General features: G+C 36.4%; 2 protein-coding genes across 4 annotated transcripts in view; both read right to left on the reverse strand.

Annotated features, from left to right (window-relative positions):
* The window catches only part of znf384b (zinc finger protein 384 b), a 59,567-nt gene extending 45,143 nt beyond the window's left edge, over positions 1–14,424 (reverse strand). Inside the window, 1 exon segment of the mRNA XM_051931841.1 lies at positions 13,866–14,424. The gene's annotated coding sequence lies outside the window, so the exon portion shown is untranslated.
* A 295-nt stretch (positions 14,425–14,719) lies between these two features.
* Positions 14,720–21,715, reverse strand: part of LOC114657930 (protein RER1-like) — a 46,539-nt gene continuing 39,543 nt past the window's right edge. For all 3 annotated transcript variants that reach the window (XM_028809905.2, XM_028809909.2, XM_028809907.2), the window contains exon 7: positions 14,720–15,055. In XM_028809905.2, the coding sequence (XP_028665738.1) occupies positions 14,966–15,055 (90 nt within the window). In that variant the 3' untranslated portion in view covers positions 14,720–14,965. The remainder of the gene's footprint in view (positions 15,056–21,715) is intronic.

Consider the following 21,715-nt stretch of genomic DNA (forward strand, 5'->3'; position numbering starts at 1 on the left):
GACAGACACACAAATTGCCACGGTAGCAAATTACAGAAGAAGATTTTACTGTTTAATAATTTATATTTATATGAAATGTGCTTCTTATATATTACTTCATATTCTCATATGATAATGATCTTAATGTTTATATTGATTTCTGTGTTATTAAAACTGCATGTATGTGTGTATATGTATATATATATATATATATATATATATATATATATATATATACTAGCAAAATACCCGCGCTTCGCAACGAAGAAGTGTGTTAAAGAGGTTATGAAAAAAAAAGGAAACATTTTAAAAATAACGTAACATGATTGTCAATGAAAGCCCGTTTCAGTCAGTAAGTCTTATGTGTGTGTTTATGTATGTGTGTATATATATGTAGATGTGTATATGTAGATATGTATATATATGTATATGTATATAAATGTTTATGTGTGTGTGTATATTATATATATAATATATATATATATATATATATAAAAGACAGCAACAGTTATAACAATGACAACACAATTACATTGACAATCATGTTACGTTATTTTTAAAATGTTTCCTTTTTTTTTCATAACCTCTTTAACACACTACTTCTCCGCTGCGAAGCGCGGGTATTTTGCTAGTATATATATATATATATATATATATATATATATATATATATATATATATATATATATACATATACAGTGCATCCAGAAAGTATTCACAGTGCATCACTTTTTCCACATTTTGTTATGTTACAGCCTTATTCCAAAATGGATTAAATTCATTTTTTTCCTCAGAATTCTGCACACAACACCCCATAATGACAACGTGAAAAAAGTTTACTTGAGGTTTTTGCAAATTTATTAAAAATAAAAAAACTGAGAAATCACATGTACATAAGTATTCACAGCCTATGCTCAATACTTTGTCGATGCACCTTTGGCAGCAATTACAGCCTCAAGTCTTTTTGAATATGATGCCACAAGCTTGGCACACCTATCCTTGGCCAGTTTCGCCCATTCCTCTTTGCAGCACCTCTCAAGCTCCATCATGTTGGATGGAAAGTGTCGGTGCACAGCCATTTTAAGATCTCTCCAGAGATGTTCAATCGGATTCAAGTCTGGGCTCTGGCTGGGCCACTCAAGGACATTCACAGAGTTGTCCTGAAGGCACTCCTTTGATATCTTGGCTGTGTGCTCACGGTCATTGTCCTGCTGAAAGATGAACCGTCGCCCCAGTCTGAGGTCAAGAGCGCTCTGGAGCAGGTTTTCATCCAGGATGTCTCTGTACATTGCTGCAGTCATCTTTCCCTTTATCCTGACTAGTCTCCCAGTTCCTGCTGCTGAAAAACATCCCCACAGCATGATGCTGCCACCACCTTGCTTCACTGTAGGGATGGTGCCAGGATTCCTCCAAACGTGATGCCTGGCATTCACACCAAAGAGTTCAATCTTTGTCTCATCAGACCAGAGTATTTTCTTTCTCATGGTCTGAGAGTCCTTCAGGTGCCTTTTGGCAAACTCCAGGCGGGCTGCCATGTGCCTTTTACTAAGGAGTGGCTTCTGTCTGGCCACTCTACCATACAGGCCTGATTGGTGGATTGCTGCAGAGATGGTTGTCCTTCTGGAAGGTTCTCCTCTCTCCACAGAGGATCTCTGGAGCTCTGACAGAGTGACCATCGGGTTCTTGGTCACCTCCCTGACTAAGGCCCTTCTCTCCCGATCGCTCAGTTTAGATGGTTGGCCAGCTCTAGGAAGAGTCCTGGTGGTTTCGAACTTCTTCCACTTACGGACGATGGAGGCCACTGTGCTCATTGGGACCTTCAAAGCAGCAGAAATTTTTCTGTAACCTTCCCCAGATATGTGCCTCGAGACAATCCTGTCTCGGAGGTCTACAGACAATTCCTTTGACTTCATGCTTGGTTTGTGCTCTGACATGAACTGTCAACTGAGGGACCTTATATAGACAGGTGTGTGCCTTTCCAAATCATGTCCAGTCAACTGAATTTACCACAGGTGAACTCCAATTAAGCTGCAGAAACATCTCAAGGATGATCAGGGGAAACAGGATGCACCTGAGCTCAATTTCGAGCTTCATGGCAAAGGCTGTGAATACTTATGTAGGTGTGCCAAGCTTGTGGCATCATATTCAAAAAGACTTGAGGCTGTAATTGCTGCCAAAGGTGCATCGACAAAGTATTGAGCAAAAGCTGTGAATACTTATGTACATGTGATTTCTCAGTTTTTTTTATTTTTAATAAATTTGCAAAAACCTCAAGTAAACTTTTTTCACGTTGTCATTATGGGGTGTTGTGTGTAGAATTTTGAGGAAAAAAATGAATTTAATCCATTTTGGAATAAGGTTGTAACATAACAAAATGTGGAAAAAGTGATGCGCTGTGAATACTTTCCGGATGCACTGTATATATATATGACAAATGGTGAAACCTACTTTTTTAAATTAAGCTTTGTTTCAGATATGTTTATGCCATATTGAGCGTGAATAACCATTTTCTAAACAATTTATTAAAGTATGTATTTTAAGGTAATTTTATTTTAGTATTTATATGCTCACTGAATAATAATAAGCCAAAAGAACTTCACTTTAATACAGAACTTAAGGCTTGTATACATCTGGAAATGAAGGAGCGTAGTGTAAAATTTTTTTAAAGGGATAAAGAAAACAAAAATGTGAATCATCTAATTCAGTAACATGAAATTGGTGATTGGTATATGCCCTATGCATCCCTAGGATTTTTCATCAATATTCTGCTAATGACACTCAACTCAGTCTTTCTTTTCAATTCTCTTATGTAATGGTATCCTCCCAGATCTCTGCCTGAAATTTCTATTCTTTTTACCTTTATTTGTACTATAAGAATACATTAGAATAAGTATGACACAGTACAATCGAGCACACAGTAAATGATACAATATTTCTTATCAAATTCAATTTCATCTTCAACACCAATCTCAACCCATCTGTAAGATTATGAAATCGAATAACCTATTATGAGGTTATCACTCAAAGATTTTGAAGCATCTAGAGGTTTAACAAAGGCCCAGCAGGCATACTTAAGTGCCACATTAAAGACAGTTTGGACAGACCCATGAATGGAAAATTCAATTTTTTCGAAAAAGAAAAAGAAAAAAAAAAAAAAAAAAAAAAAAGCTTGACAAGGCAGATTGGAATTTTTCCAACTAAATACAGTGAAAAGTAAGCAATATAGTATAATTTGTGACAATTTTTTCATTATACAATCCTTTCCCATTCTGCAATACTCCAACCACTGCTGTAAGAGTAACAATGTGAAACATTCATTCATATAACCATCATGTCTTACAGGTAGGCAGCAAGAGAGGTCTGAGCTTGGAACATTCTTAAAACACTTGGCCAATTGAGTCAGATGCTTCACATCATTGGTCATAATTGGGATAATAGGTAAAAGTCAGAGCCTTATGTCAAAAATATAGCATGCAGTATGCAAATTTTATTTGAACTACATCATTCTTTGCACGGATTGGTGTAGAATATACCTTGCAAGCTGCGTATTTCTATCCTTTATTTGAAATTATTATTGAAAAATCCCTTTCATAATGCTGCCTTAATTCATCAAAAAGGAAACTTTTTGAAAGAGTGAAAATGTGCTGAAATATTCCTTACAGCTTTATTTTTGCTAGATATTATACATTCTATCACTGATACTAAAGAAGCATTTGGGGAGCCTGCTCTTGTGTATTCCAAAATTTCTGACTTGCATAAAAAAGGGAATGGGTCACATAGTAGTATGTGCACAAAGCAAAGCACTTTAGGATGTGTTCAAACAGGATTTCCTTTCCAAACCTAACCAAGCTGGTAGAACTTAACTTCTTTGTGCTTCCTTCCAAAGTCATAAAATATACATATTCACAAACCAGGATAGAACTGGAAGTTAGTCAGTGCCATTCCCTACCCTGCTTTAGGTCATCATAATTTAAATTACTTTTTTAATGTGTAGCCTTTATGCATTCTAAATAACCAAGTTTACAATTGTGTCTGTATTTTTTTTTTAAAGAGTTTATTCAGAAATAAATTTATAGGAATACTCTACAAAAGATACAAAAACATTGGGAGGATGTTTATGTACATTGGTGTTCTCCAAAGTTTTTGCATGGATGACCAAACACTACTTCCAACTCACCATTGCTTAAAACAACAAAACTTGTCTATATCCCAACCACACAATGACAGAACCATGGCTATCAACTATCTCTGATTCATTGTCCTGTTTTTGCACATTCCTCCTTTACAGTTTCTAAAGGATCTACTTATACCTGACTACATCCTGAAGCAGTCTTTATTGAGGTCAGAAGTAACATATTAAATGAAGTGCTGAAACTTACTCACAGTTATCATCATGTAGGTACCAAATACTAATCTGACTTCAAGAATGCATAATGCATGTTGAATCATATACCACTCAGGTGTGAATTAACTCCAAAAGAATTGCTCAGAGTTGGGTGCATGGATCCAAAGTACTGGACTTGTTATTTGAGCACTCTCTCTCTCCTTTCAAAATCTACTATTGTGGTGTGATTACTTCTGAATATTGACTAATTGTGGTTAGCTGCACAGATTGCTAAAAGCAGCCATGTTGATTTAATGCAAAACATATTTTTCTGTGCAGACATTCACTTTAGTGCACGGACATATTTAATGCATACAGAGTTTGGTAATATGAATACTAAAAATGAGAAATAATGCAAGATGAAACATGTTTAATGGACACCAAGTGATAGTAAGCTAGCACACAGAACTTGAATAGTGTGTGACTGATATGGAGGTACCATACATACTTAACAACCCAGGAAAACTCTCATGTAAAGGAATAGATTTTTCTTTTTTACTTAATTTTGCCTCAAAGGCAACATATGAGTTTGGCTCAATAGCAGCTTCCTCAGACCAAAACACAGTGTGTGTGGTATCCTACTGATATATCTGACAGTCTCCACTGTCTACTAATTATGCTATGCCATCAGATTCAGACCAGCCAGACATCTACAGTGCCCTCCATTACGTTTGGGACAAAGACACATTTTTCCTTCATTTACCCCTCTGTGTCAGTTTAAATTACAAATTAAACAATTCAGATGTGATTAAAGTGCATATTGCAGACTTTTAATATTTACATAAATTTTGGTCACACCATATTGAAATTAAAACACTTTTTATATATGGTCCACCCATTTGTCCTATCTGAGGGCACCATAATATATAGGATATAGTAATGGTAGGTGTATAATTGTAGGCGTATCAAAGAAGTCATATGTAGTACTTTGTTGCATATCCATTGCATACAAAGACTGTTTGAAGTCTGCAATTCATAGACATCACCTGGTGCATTGCATCTTCTCTGGTGATGCTCTTCCAAACCTCAAATGCAGCCATCTTCAGCTCCTGCTTGTTGCGGGGACTTGTCCCCTTATGTTTTCTCTTCAGCTTGTGGAAGGCATGGCTAACTGTATTTAAATCGGGTGACTGGCTTGGCCATTCAAGAATTTTCCATTTTTTAGCTTTGAAAAAATCCTGCGTTGCTTTAACAGTATGTTTGGGACCTCTACTTGTTGTAGGATGACGCGCCATCCAATGAGTTTGGAGGCATTCACTGGAACTTGAGCAGACGAGATAATAATATTCTTTGCATTTATATAGCACTTTTCTCACTACTCAAAGCACTTTGCAGACTCCACACAGGGAGGACCTGGGACACAAACCCATGTTCTCCTTACTGCAAGGCAGAAGTGCTGCCACTGCTGTTTCTATACACCACAGAATTTATTGTGCAACTACTGTCAGCAGTTACATTGTCAATGAAGATAAGTGTGCAAGTACCTGTGGCAGCGATACATGCCCAAGCCACAACATCCCCCTCCACCACTATCTTTAACGGATGAGGTGATATTCTTTGGATCTTGGGCAGTTCTTTTTTATGTCCACACTTGGCTCTTGCCATCACTCTGATACAGGTTAATCTTTGTATTGTCTGTGCACAAGATCCTTTTCCAGAATTCTGTAGGCTCTTTTAAGTACTTTTTCGCAAACAGTAATCTGGCCATCCTGTATTTGTAGAAAACTAACAGTCTGCATCTTGTAGTGTGGTATTTGTACTTCTGTTCATTAAGTCTTCTGAGGATTAACAGATACACCTCTGCCTCCTGAAGACTGTTTCTAATCTGTCGCTCAGGCATCTGGTGCTTTTTCTTTACCATAGTGAGGATTCTTCTATTATCAGCAGTGGAGGTCTTCCTTAGCTCACCAGTGTGTTCTTTCTTCTTAATGAGATTCCAGATAGTTGATTTAGGTTATCCTAACATTTTACTGATGTCTCTAATGGTTTTGTTCTTGTTTTTAATGACTTCATTGACTTTCATTGGCACGGCTCTTGTCCTCATATTGAACAATGGCAACTATAGACTCCAAAGGTAGTCTGTCAAGTAGAAGCAACCCTAGGTATCTTATTACTGTAGTAATGAAAAAATGAAACCCACCTGAGTAATCACAAATTGTCAATTGTCTCAAACATTATGGTGGACCACATATACAGTTAAAAGTCTTGTAATTATGACTAAAATGTATGCAAACCCTTAAAGTTTTCAATGTGTACTTTAATCATGCCTGAATTGTTTGATGTATAATTTTAAACTGTGAAGCAGTGGGGTAAATCAAGGAGAAATGTGTCTTTGTCCCAAACATTATGGAGAGTGTTGTACAGTTGGTCTCTAATAGACAACTAACAAATCTACTGCTCATTTCTTATGGTCCTTGCACCTTCGTCGTGGCACATCTTTTGACACAGACAACTTAAATCTATCTTTAACTTTCAAAATGAAATGAAGACTTATGTTTTTGGACTTTCTTTGAACACAGAGGTACTGAAACTTTGAAATAATGTTTTTTTTTTCTCAATTCACATGTAGTTTAAGTATTAAATTTGTGACTGATAGGTATTTTAGTATTTACTGTATATTATTGCACTAAGGTGTTCTTTTTCCAGCTGAGCAATAAAGGAAATGAAGGTGGTTTGCTGTTATATAGGATACAAAACAGTTAAGTCATGAATTGGTTTCAAGGATGTTAAAACCACTCTATTTCCAACTTGCAGCTAATTCAAACTATTGCCACAAGGATTCTACCTAGAATAAGTATTAATATTTAATGCATGGATGCCAGCCTCTCTTCAATGGCATCCAATTAGATTTAGAGACAATTTCATAATTCTCCTTACATGTAAAGCCATCAGTGGTTTTGACTCCATTTACCCAACCAAATTTAACGCCCATAGCGCACAGTATAAACTGCGATCACAAAATGATCTCTATGCTAAAGCTAACAAGGATACCCATCATTCTTACAATTAAATATAGGGTATTGAAAGCTGTATATGGTATATTTTCATTATTTTTGTCATTTGAAATTACGGCAATCATTATCAGCTGTTACTAAGCCTTTCCATTTCTCAGTATTCCTCTGTATCCTGCTGCACCAGCACTGATAACTTGACAAAAATACACCACACAACCATGAAATGATATACAAGATAGTTTAGAAGCTCTGGCAGGAAAAGTGACAGGTTCATGTATTCTCTGTACAATTACAGACATCAGCATGTTCTGTACTGAACTGAAGGGCACCCATGAGGAGATGGGCAGCCAGCTGGTCTACTTGACTATTTTCAAAGGAACATGGACCATTGAGAGGTGTATCTTCTCTTGGAAAGCCGTCATCTTAAATTTTTGTTTCTTTTTCTCCTTTTGGTTTAATAAATTTGATCACCCAACTTCCACTTTTATATACAGTAGTATATACCAGTATATATTTGTACTTATTAGTTGACTAGCCATGGTAACTTTTGGAGAAGGGTACGAGAATAATTAAAATATATTTGCTATCTCTTGCCTATGTGTACCTTCAGTGCCTTTCCTCTGTATCCATGTGTGACTGAACCTCTCTTGATCTGTGACTCTTTCTCAAGAGTGTTCCCATAAAGCCTGCTTCTCAGACAGTGTTATTATTTTTAGAGTTCTTTTCTCGCCTCCTGTTCAGTTTTATATATTTGCAGTCTTTGAAAGTGGCTCTCTCAGCATGCTCTAAGCATTCACTCCTCCTTTTTCACCCCCCACTTGCAATCCCTCCAATCACACCAAAGCCAAACTGAACAATCAGTTGGTTGGCGCAGCGTTCAATGTTCATAGGCACATGTTGGGGATGAAAAAATGTGATGGATATTACTTACTTTACAGCACATGAAGGACTGAATGTATTTTGTTAATTGAGAAATATTACTGACTCTTATCTATTATTCATTGTTAAAACAGGTAATGATATGCAGTTAAACACACTCAATAATTACAATCAATTCAGAAATGCATGGGCAGAACTTAGCCTGTCACAATTATTACATAATTGCCTAACTTGCAGTTATTTGAGCTGACCGTGACTATTTTGGATAATCATTAGAATTGTTTCCATTCATGTGTATAAAGCTAGCTGGATGAAACAGAAATGTCATATTTCTATCACTATTTCCACCATGTAATGTTTGACTGGTGCTCGTTTAATCACGTCTAGTGTTGGGGAATGTTGCTTACAAAAAAACTAAATATGTTACCTAGTTACTTATTATAAAGTATAATGTGTTAAACAGTATATTACTTTTGCATATTCTTTATTTTGTAGGAAAAACTGTACACTTCGCTGGCCAGCATTTGTTATTAAATAATATAACCCAAGAACCTTCATGAAATTGACCAGAAACACAAGCAGATTTAAAGATTTTCTTGTGTTTCATAAATACTGTAACTAACCTAGATCAGGACTTCAGAGACTACAGCCAGCCAAAAGCTGTCCGAGGGGGCGGAATGGCTAGAGAAGCCAGCTATAAGAAGCAACTCACCGGACAACGGTGAGGAAAGGTGCAGACACAGCACTAGATGCCTACAATCACATCTCCTGGCTGGCTGCTAAAGCACATCGTTTTCTTGCCTTACACCCAGTGCTGCTGTGATGATCACCAGCTCCCTGTAACCCTAAACTGAGCAGATTAAATTTACCCCTCGGCATATTTAGGATAATATGCATAACTTTTGTTCAATACCTTTTGACTTGATGCATTCTGGTTTGCAAAAGCTGCATGGCAAAAATGATGCCAGGCACAGAAACATGCCGCCACTAGTGCTGGGTTTTTCAAAGTGATGAATTTTGTGGAAAGGCTGGTTACGTGGGTGTCAGAATAATGAATGAAGGGCTAAATATGACATGGCAGGACATCAAAGCAGAATATAGACATGCAAAAATATTTTAAGTGCATTTCTTCATCATGTAGGTCACATATTCACAAAGATATTATTCTCACGCTCCCTTTACCGCTTTTGGTTAATGAGTCTGTCACTCCACCTTCCCTTTTCCTCTTAAAGATGGTAATAACAGGCACAACTCTTCTTCGATCAGCAAAGTCTCACTTCCTCAACTGTGATATTGTTAGGTATGTGATATTGATCAAACACTGTCACCTGCTGACTATAAAAATATTCCTGGCCTCGCACAAGCTTCATGCACAAAGTATAAATCAGGGTCTACTCCAAGAGCTGCTGGTAACACATTTGCTAAATAAAGGTAATACTAGTGCAAAAAAACTATATTTTGGGGGTTGGTTTGGGAATAATATTCCATAGTAACACACATTTTTTTTTTTAAAACTAATGCAGTTATGTTATTTCTTACATTATAAGTACTGCCTCTGAGAGAATGTTCAGTAAGGCTGGCAACACTGTGACCCCAATGAGGTGCTGTCTTGACCCAGATAAGGTCAACATGTTAGTGTTCCTTGCATAGAGGCTACCTAGCCAGTGAGAAGTATGGTCGGCTGTGGTTAAGGATGACAGGGATATGGCCTGGTTCTGCCATATTACATTGTTCATTTTGATTATGGTACCTGGGTCATTGCTTGTTAATGATTTCATATTTGCCCTGTACAATTTGTTTACAAAGCAATGCAATTTTTATTTATGTTACAATATTCAATGCCAATAAATGTCTCTTCTTCATAAGGTGAATGTGTATTGTTAAATTATTAGGTTTACTTTATAATATTGGTAAACAATAAACAAAAAAAGAATTAAATCATTGATCAAAATTATATGTATGGAAAATAATTCCAAATTAAATGTCATCATCATGACAGCCCTTGACAAAACATGCAAACACTGGCACAGTAAATGAGGCAGGAATGACAGTTCTACCCTAAGTCAGTCAGTGTTAAAACATCTGAACTAAGCTTACTAAACTTTAACCTGATTAAAACTAAATGTATGCCTATAACATCTGTCCAGTACATGTCACCTGATGGTAAGCTATGTTGCATACATAATCTCTTCATCAACAACTGTCATAAGACAACCAATACACACAGGTGCATGAAGACACCTGCATTTTTTTAGTCTTAATAAGCTGCTCACCCAGGAAGAGGCAATGACTTCCTGCAAAAACACTGCAAAAATGCTCATTTTTTACAACAGCATTTTACAAGTACAGTGGAACCTTGGGTCACGAACGTCTCGGACCACGTACAAATCGGGTTACGACCAAAAAGTTCGCCAAACTTTTGCATCTAATCATGACCACACACTCGGGTGACGAACAAGCCAGTTTCCCTTCTGGTTTGTACGCGCCGATGATTTATGCACGTGTTCAGTCTCTCCCTGTGCATTCCCTGTGCAGCAAGCAAGAGCATGAGAGAGCGCAAGCGAGCATATATTTACATACGGCTTGTACGGTCCAGAACGGATTCATTGTATTTACATACAATCCTATGGGGGAAATTACTTTGGGTCACGACCAAATTGGGTTGCAACCAGAGTTTTGGAACGAATTGCAGTTGTGACCCGAGATTCCACTGTACTAACATTTGTTTCCATGGAACATGTGTTTTGGCTGAAACTGCTCGAAAACTGCTGTAGACAGTTTTGTAAACCACTCGCTGCTAAAACATTTGGATGTGAACATTGTCACTAAAACTATGGCAAATAACTTTACAAGCGGTTTAGGTGTAGCACTAAACAGATATAAATACTCTCAGGTGCAAATGGGTCCTAAAATAACTGTAAATTAAGAGGTTAAATTATAAATAAATAATATATTTTTTTTAATAATTAACTCATCAAAAAGTGTTCCTTCTACTGGGCAGAATGGTGGCATTGTGCTTTGCACTTTTGTCTAATGCACGCAATGCTGTCTGTATCTCTCTCTAGCTTTGTATTTTATCTCTAGGTAGTCCACTTTTACATACATATATGCAAAGACGTGCATGTTACATTAATTACCAACACTAAACTGGTCCCAAGTGAGTGTCTACTGAAGTAAGCCTTGCAACAGTGGCTTCTTGGATTAGGCAAGTTTGAGAATGATATGTTTATGTACTTTTGTCACATTTTCTTAAAGTGTGTAGCACGGTTTGTTTCAGTTTAACTGCAGAATCATTATTAGTTTATTCTTATACTTTCGGCAGTAGTCTGAACTTTGTACTTGGCATACACTTGAGGTCCATTGCTTCCATTAACATTTGCATAACAGTGATGAAAAATGTTGCTTTCTTTTTATTGTTTGAAATTCTGAGACTGAACTGATGAAATTCCAGTAGACATGTGCAGTCTGCATTTTCTGCTATATTAAGTCGGTATTGCAGTTTATTAGAAAGTCAACACTCTTGGATATCCAATCACATTTTGAACATATAGTATTTGGTGAATCAAAGGATCAATGGGAAAAGGACCTTACTTAAGTTATCACAAGGTGCAAGGCAGGAACTAAGCCCAGGATGAAAATCTAGTCCCTTACAGGGAACACTCACTTATAAATATAAATGGCAATTTAAAGTCACTAGTGATACTAATCTGCAGTCCTTTTGCTGCTAGACAAAACCATAGTATCAGGGGAAAAATACATGCAGACATGAGAAGAATTTATTAGATCCACAGTAGTGGCTTTGCCAGAATTTCAAAGACAGTTTCCTGAAAGTGTGAGCCAATAGCAAAATTCACTACACAACAGCTTTTCTCACTATATGTTTATATTTGTATATAAATAAATAGCACAGGGAAGGTGAAAACATTATAAACATGTTACTACATACTCTCATTCTAATACAAAGTCTTTATTTATATTGCATATTTCTACAGGGAATACTATACCATTACAATTAAAAGTACTGCTACTTCATGCAACTGTTCATATTTGTGTGTTTCTGTTAGAGCATAGGAAGGTTAAGAGACTTGCTCACAGACACATAGCAGGTGGAACCAGAAACTGCACTTTACAGTCTGTGTGTAAATATATACAAAATTAGGAAATGCTTCCTTTTTATTTATAATTCTGATGTCTTGCTCAAGTTTATCCCCTGTGCAAGTTTCCAGAAATATTTAAAATAAAACACTATTCCTTACATTCTGCAAATAATGCCAAACAGTCCAAATTATACTGTTGAGTGAACAATCGTAGTACAACTTATCACAAGTTGCCAGTTAAGTTACTAATACACCATGGATGTAAATAACATCTCTGGATAATACATTGTATTTACAAGAAAAGAAAATGATCAACTACAAACAAAGTATTTTATTAAATTTTTCATATTACATGTATCAATACAAAACTGAATAAAAATAACTTGCACATTTTATGACAATGTCATCATTCAGACCAACATATGTGGTAAACCATCATTCACTCATACAATTTAAAAGTTTAATGTAAAAGACAGTTTTAACAAATATCAGATGTCAATATAATGTTATAAAGTATCTAAACATTCTATTGAGAACAAAATATGACAGAAGAAAAGTTATTTGCATGCTTACGCTTAATATACTTCAGATTTTGGGGTAAAAGTACTTGCCCCTCGCACACATAAAAAGAGTGCCGCTCCAAATAGAACTCTCCAATAAACTAGACAAAAATCTATCGACCTTAAAACCTTTCACTTAATTCGTCATGTCAGTCCTTACACCACCAAAGAAGAATGCTCAGTCTTTTAAGTGAAGAAATTTTAATGGTTGGAAGCAAAACTTAACAAAACCTGATTTTAATTCAAAAGCTGTACGTAAACAAGTCAATGCACACTTCTCCGTTTTGCTGAGGATAGTTTAAATAATTATCTATAAAACTATAGTATGAATACATTTTTATTTATACGATCCTTTCTAATGAATAATGTCCTATTTCAACATTGCTTTTGAATTCTTTTAGTAAGTGGTACACTGCATAACAGAAGAGGACCTCAATGACAATTCCAATGGCTTGCTTTTTTCTTTTATTGTAAATGAAGAATCACAGAATCCACTACACGCTAGTATCTGCTTACAATTTCATTCAAATGTTTAGAGAGTTTCGACTCACTAAAATTTAAATAAGCTATAAACGATTAACATGAAGTCGGGTCCAACAGTTGTAATTTGAATATAATAGAACGAAACCTGTGAGAAACCAGTAAGCAAAGTCAGAAATTTTACGCTGCGATGCATTTGTGCTAGAACCGCGAATGCCAAACCTCTTTCTCGCCCCAAGTTTGCCCTGCTAAAACGGGGTGGTATTTTTTTTTACCTAGATTAAAACGTACATCGTGTAAAAAAAACTACCGAACTAAATCAAAAATTATAGACTGACTGCCTTCTTTATTAGTGAATTTCACAGCTTTCCTCATCTTAAAAGCATAAAAAGTTGGAATCCATTGGGTAGATGTGTTTCAAGGCGACTGTTTCTCTCATTCACTCTCTCTCCTTTTTTAAAAAACACAACATTAATTATTGTCAAATTGCCCAGTACGCTCGCCCAGTACACCCAGTGCGTGTAGTACTCACCCCGTTTGTGTGCGACCGGGGAAAACTTCCGGGTTTAAATCTTCTGTCTTTGAAAAAAAAAAAAAATTGAAAAAAAGAGAAAAAAATTCAGTCGTAAAAAAAAAAAAAGATCCAGCAATCGGCCGGGAAGCACAGCTCCTTCCGGCTGCAGGAGCGGAGACGCGGGTTAGGGCCGCTGAGGACCCAGGGCCCACAGACACAACAAAACTGAGGTAGAAACCAACTCCCCAATAGGGAATCGATCGAAATCAGGATTGATTATTGATCAGGTAGCAAAACAACGAAAAACAGTTGACGGGAAAGGGGGGGTTGAGGCGCTTCAGCCACACTTCCGGAAGATGAGGTCCAAATTAACCATATTAACGACATATGTCATTTCCGGCTGGTAAGGACAAACTAAATTAAACCATACAAATAAAATTCATTTTGTTAAAAGACATCAGTAGGGTTTTGTTAAAAACTTAAGACAAAATGAACTATTTTATATATTGCTATAATCAAGTATTAAAGATTAGTATTATTTCATGCCGTAATACGCATTGCATCATATCCGGCATTTGAGGCCTTATTACAGATTGAGGTGGGATTAGACATTACTTCCGGTGAGGTGCCCCGTGGGTGATATTGACTTCCGGGATTTTTTTCTCGTCATAGTCGCCTCAGCCAGTCTGCAACAGACGATTCTGCGCAGTAAGCTGGTCTGGAAAATGTGGTAGTCGTTGGCTCGAGTAAGCATTTCTCTTTTGCTTTTCTGCGACTGCCGAAGAGCTCTCGCAGCGGAATACAAGTGATTTTCAAGGGCATGGCCAAAAAGTAAAAAATATAGAAAAAGGAAACTGATGGCAATATTTTTTATTCATTCATTTATTTGAAATATTTACATCCACTCAATGGTTAATTACAGTTGTTTAAATGTTTTTAGCACCCCAGGTTTGCCTGATTTATTAACCAATGTTTGCATCAGTGGGCTTTAACACCGTGACATTAAATTGAGGAAATGTACTTAAATTTATACAAAGACAACTCACATATTATTTACATCGTCTTTTTAAGGGTACTTTTTAGAATTAACAACAATTTGTTGTCTGGTATCCAGCGATTCAGCTGACAAAGACTTTGCCAGTATCATCCTTGCCACGGTAGCGAGTCTTGCCATGAGTGAACGGCACGTACCGGAACTTGATCATGTGCTACAGGAAAAAAGAATAACAAATAATAATAATAAATGAATTTTTAATTCTTTACTTCAACAACAGAAAACAAAAGCAGTCAGTATTCAAATCTAACTTTATCTCATTAAAAAACCTTGAGAAACGCATGAAAATCATACATTTATGGTACCAGTGTTATATAAAAATCATAGAATGCCAAGAAAACTACAACAAATGTAATCAGGCTACTAGAAAATTCAGTAAAAATTAGAACCTTTGCTGTTTTAGAAATATTTACAATGACTAATAAAACATTGAAAAAATAGTCTGAATTAGTGTAAGCCACCCAAATTTGGCATGTTTATAAGAAATGTAATGATTTGCTTCCTGATGTAGAAGTATATAAGAAGAATAGTTGCATCAGATATTTTTAAAATGTGTGCTTCAGTTTAAATGTTAGTCTAATTTCTCAATTGTAATAGAAATTTGTCATATTTCACCATATGATGGAGGTCCAGAGAGCAGAGGTTCTTAAACTTTTTAACCTGGGGTCCAAATAAGAAAATTGATACCATACTGGGGCACAAGAAGAAGAATAGTGACAAATAACAATGGCTATATATTAAAAACCACAAAAGCTTTTTGTTTAAATTCAAGTATATTTCTCACAGGAATGTCACTAAATTGGAAAAGGGAAAAGCAAACATATTATTAATAAAACAATCACTGTCATTCAGATCAATGAACATATTCCTGAAATATATCACTGCCAGTGTAAATGCTTTAGTAAAGCTATGATACAATGAACTTTGAAAGGATAGTATGAATGGTCACTTGACTCTAGGTGCAGGATAAGGAATACAGTACCAGTAGTCAAAAACTAATTTAATTAACTAAATCCATTTATGTACATGGTCCTAAATAACATTTTTAAAAAACCTTTTTCAAATGAGCCCCACCATTAACAATACATTCTTCTGAAGGAGTTTTCATTTAACAGTAAGTAACACTGAGTCATGTAACTAAATTATTCCTAAATATTTATGCTCTACTTATATTTTGTACCGGTGATAGGATAAATCTTGATTACAAACTCAGCAAACAGTTCAGATTGACGTGTTTGACACTGCTGACTGACACTGTGCTAAACCCTTTTGATATTTTCTGGTTTTATTAAAGTTCTCAATGGTCCAACAAACACATCTTCAATGCTATCAGCAGACGGAGATTCATTGAACCATTTTTAAATTGACAAGGAATTCACCCTTGTTGGTGCATGTTTAATTTAATACAAATTCTTCTTTGCACATCTATTACAGATTTAGATTCAACATTATGTCATAATGGCAAACACATAATAAGGCTCTAACCAGTTTTTCCTGACTACTGAAACTACATTTAACATGCAACACTGCCATGACACTATATGCACCCCCACCATACTGTTTCACCCCCATAACACCCTGAAAATCGTCACATCCTTGTGCCTCACCAATTCTTTTCATTTCAAAGAAGTGCCACAGTTTCCTCATTTCTTAAGTTGGACAGTGTTATTTGTCATTTCCTCCTGTATCCATTTTTCTTACATGTATATTTTGTTGTCAATCGGGGTTGTGGGGATTATTAATTATATTTAAGCACCTTAGAAACAAAACCTGTTTGTGATACCAACAACATTGTTAATGGCATACATCTTGCATTGTATACTACTGCATTAAACAGAGCAGTAAACAGAGGGTGGTATGTTATGTGGTTTGCCACAGAATTAACACTTGGAAAAATTTTACTGCACAATCATGTGGCGACCCATCACAAACATGTCCACAACCCAATTTTGGTTGTGACCCATAGTTTAAGAAACACTGCCATAGGGAACTAGATTCCTAGTAAAGGATCAACAATCAAAAATAAGATTACTGTCATGTGGATTGTGAAACAGGAGTTACATTTTTTACTTTCCATTGATGTTTTTCATATCACATGCGGCTGGACAGAATGGGTCGCCATTAAGTTCCATTATATCATGAACTGTTTTCTTTTGTTCTGCATTAAACATTATTCTCAGCCACCGCTACAAATTGCATGGGGTAATTAACATATAAAAAATATACATTTTTGTTGTGGTATTCCAGTAATCTAATTTCTGAACCAATTAATTATCCAGTGGGACATGTGGAATGGGATGTTGTACTAGTTAGTATGAAGTACAAGACTAATATTGGTACAACAAAGAAACCACACTGACTTCTCTTGGGCAAAAAACAAATCAACAAGGCAATACAATAAAGTCAGTGTAGAATGCACACCTTTATTTAACATAGCACCAAGTCTAAAAGTCTTAAAAATAATATGCATACATGAACATTAAAACCAGAACTGTACTCGTGTGCTTTGTAAAGTGTCTTATGAATGTCCTCTCAATAAAATACTGTTTTAAGAAAAAGCAGTGCCAAGATCATAATGAAAACTAAGTGTCATGAAGCAACTGCATTAACGTCAATGTCACTGTGCTGCTAGTTACATAACTATGTACTGTAGATTCATTTAAGAAAATGAAAAGCATCAAATACATACTGTACATTATTTGGATAATGTTTCTACTGCCAGAGGCAGCAAGTGTCAATCTTTTTCTTCATTTACAGTACTTAAGTTATAGCCCAAATTTATTATTTTTGAATTTGCTTAATTCAGTCACCCATTTTACAGCCAAACGTTCTCCAATATAGGATTTACTGCATTTGTTTACTTCATCTGTCCATGTTTTTAGCTACTATGTCCTTGTTAGAATCACAGGAAGTCTATTCAAAAAGCAAAGGACTCATGCTGAACTTGTCAATGTACATGCTCCCTCAATGAACCATCTTATAGCATCTTATGTTTTGACAAACTGTGTTACCCAGCTTCAACCAGGAAATTTCCAAAGACAATGGGCCTCAGTTAAAGTGAGTCAGTTAATCAAATTAATCAGAATTCCTAGGTAAGTAACTTAGTACTTTATTTTGTGTACAATATTTGTAGTTTTCCCCCAAAGGGAGTTGTGATGGCTAGGTGCAATTTTCTACATTGTGGTGTGCTGGGCTGGTAACATCATTTCAAGAGAGACCCACCGAATCAATAAACTAATTAAAAGGGCAGATTCAGTTATGGGGCACACTCTGGACTCCCTGGAGGTAGTAGCAAAGGAGAATGTTAAAACAAAACAGAGTGCCATTAAAAACAATGTTGCACATTCTCTCTCTGACGCACTAATACGGAGTACTCTCAGCCAAAGAACCATTCAGCAGAAGTGTGTAAAGAAACACTACTTGGGCTCCTTTATAACAACAACAATATGCCTGTGTAATACCTCACTGTGACTGCCAAGTCAGAAGTTTTCTTTTATTTCTTTTTAAATTCTCCTTCCTTTTTAGTCATTTTGGTGTTTGTTCTGACCAGACAGTGGGCATTTTATATATATATATATATATATATATAGCTTCCCGGGTCCTCCCTGCGTGGAGTTTGCATGTTCTCCCCGTGTCTGCGTGGGTTTCCTCTGGGTGCTCCGGTTTCCTCCCACAGTCCAAAGACATGCTGGTTAGGTGGATTGGTGATTCTAAATTGGCCCTAGTGTGTGCTTGGTGTGTGGGTGTGTTTGTGTGTGTCCTGCGGTGGGTTGGCACCCTGCCCAGGATTGGTTCCTGCCTTGTGCCCTGTGTTGGCTGGGATTGGCTCCAGCAGACCCCCGTGACCCTGTGTTCGGATTCAGCGGGTTGGAAAATGGATGGATGGATGGATAATATATATATACACACACACACTTACTAACTTAATTTTTTATACAGCGCTTCTGTAAAACGCTAAATTTCCCCCAGGGGACAAATAAAGTTATATGTGTGTAACATTCCTGCCATTGACCAATTCTTGCTTTTCCTACTGACTGGCCTTGGCTTTTGTTGATGGTCACTGCAAAACACAATTTTAGAAGAAACTGTATTCTTTTAAATTGAAACAAGAAATCAGTAAGAATAATGAGAATTTTGAGAGATTATATTATTACTTTTATGATTAATATTACTATTATTATTTTTATTGTATTTATCATTTTTATTTGTTTATGCCATTCACTCAAGCATTACTTTTTGTATTTTCATCAGGTTTTATGTTCAAGCATTTTTTTTTTTTTTTGCAAAAAGAAATAGTCTTGTGAACTATAAACTATAGTTCTGTATATGTACACTTCTCCACCCCTCTCCCTTGACCATATGGGACACACTTGCGGAGCTTCAACAGTATTTTAACTGATACAGTCGCTTCCTGGTTGCGTTGCACATGAGGAAACCACTTCTCCTGTATTTCACACTCCCTCACTGGCAACCCAACTTGATCTTTATTGCTAAAGACATTTTACTTGAGCTTAGTTAAATCTTTTACCTTCCACGTCACAGCTTATGCCTCATAACATCCCAATACAGGAAATACTCTGTGCTGTCAATGTCTTATTACCCATCACAATATGTTATAAATTTTACATGACATTTTAGTCTAGTGGTTCCCCTTTGAGATCACAGTGTATTTATTTTAGCATATGATACGAAGGAGCTGGGGTGTGGCTGTGACCCTTGGATATTAGAATGTGCTGATTGTAGTATAATATATTGAGGAGTGGTTGACATTAGTATATTAAATCAAAGAGTCCTTCAAGCCCCGATACCCTCTCTTTTTACGTTGCACAACACTTCACCTTCTTCATTCCTTTTACCCTATTGCTAGTGCCGCTGCTGGCACCCTTCATTTGCATAAATGGCAAGCCCCATAACTCTGCACATTCACTTCTCGCAGTGCACTAGAATAGGCCCCTCGCTACAACATTATTATCGACAAATATCAAGAAATAAAAAAAATGTGTGCTGGCTAATTTTCTTTATTTTATAACAACACTAAATTTCAATAAAATCCGTCATGGTATTTTTGAGATAAATATTGGTATAAAATGTTATTACTGAAATACCTACTGACCTAGATATATCTTACTCCAAATTTCAGCTTTTTAACTAAATGGGAAATAGTGTTTGGTTGGTTGGTAAATGAGTCAATCAATTTTTCAAACTTTATTTTTTTTTTTTTGTTAAGTACAGTACTTTCTTGTTTTTTAAACAAGTTAGAAAACACACATGTTGTTATCATTCAGTTGCATTTTGGGATTGGGTTGACTGCTTTGAAATTTGGAGCATCCTAAAATTTTTATTTACTTCAACAGACAGTTGGGTTTATTAAATATTTTGTCTCAGTGGTGTAAGACTTGCTCAGTCCGCAAACCCGCCGTTTGTACAGTCATATGCCAAGAGAACACATGCAGAACTCTGTGGCTGTTTAAATACTTTGTAATGACTAATGTGGATCTGTTTGAAGATAGGAGTGGCTATCCAACATGTAAAAGAGGAAAATGGTGCATGCAAAATATACAAGTTGAAGTTACCGCTCTTCCTCAGTATAAATTTGAAAAAGTAAACTAATCCATAATAACTGAAATTATACAAGAAGGTTATTTGTTTGTTTTAAGAATAGACAAACTTTCTTAAGGCAAGACAGATTTAATTACTGTATTGTTTGGTTATGAACGCATTTTCATTACTGTAGCTGTGGCCTTAAAAAGAAACTGTTAAGAAAAAGACTCCCTTTACTGGAGATTCGCTTTAGTAACATAGTGCATCTGTTAATGGGGTTAGGCCATCCCAGCCACCCCTCATCTGCCCATGTTTCCACCTGCATTAGACAGCAATTCACAGTAAAAAGTGTGCCTACTGGTCAGAAGGTTGCATGTTATATTCTTATGTTCTGTCATATTCAGTCAACAACCTGGACTTGCACAAGGCAGAAGATGTGTGAACTTCAAGCAAGTGTAGTATGCCATTTACAAGTTTTCAGTGAATTTATGAAGTCCATATATATCAATCACCCACAACATTAAAACAACTGAAAGGTGAATTGAATAACCACTGATAATCTTGTTACAATGTCACCTGCCAATGGGTAGATAAATTAGGACGCAAGTGAGCAGTCAGTTATTGAAGGTAATCTGTTGGAAACAGAAAAAATGGACAGATATAAGAATCATAGCATCTCTGACATTGGCCAAATTGTGATGGCTAGACAACTGGGTCAGAGTATCTTCAAAATGGCGGGTCTTGTGGGGTTTTCCTGGTATACAGTGGTTAGTACCTACCAAAAGTGGTCCAAAGAAGAATAAATGGTGAATCAGAGACAGAGTCATGGGCCCCCAAGGCACATTGATGTGCATGAGGAGCAAAGACTGGCCTGTCTGGTCCGATACCACACAAGAGCTACTGTAGTGCAAGTTACTGAAAAACTTAATGTAAGCCATGAGAGAAAGGTGTCAGAACAAACAGTGCATTACAGCTTGCTGTATGGGGCTACAGAGCAGCCAACTGTTTTAGAGTTCATATGCTGACTCTGTCTACCGCCAAAAGCACCCACAATGGGCATGTGGGTATCAGATCTTCACCACAGAGCAATGGAAGGAGGAGGCTTGGTCTTATGAATCACATTTTCTTTTAGATCATGTGGATATGTGTCCTTTACCTAGGGAAGATATGGCAGCAGGATGCACTATGGGGAGGTGTTAGGTTGGCAGAGGCAGTGTAATGCTCTAGGTAATGTTTTGCTGGTAAACCTTACGTGCTAGCATTCATGTGGATG

Source organism: Erpetoichthys calabaricus, chromosome 9, assembly GCF_900747795.2.
Source record: "Erpetoichthys calabaricus chromosome 9, fErpCal1.3, whole genome shotgun sequence".
NCBI classification, from domain to species: Eukaryota; Metazoa; Chordata; class Cladistia; order Polypteriformes; family Polypteridae; genus Erpetoichthys; species Erpetoichthys calabaricus.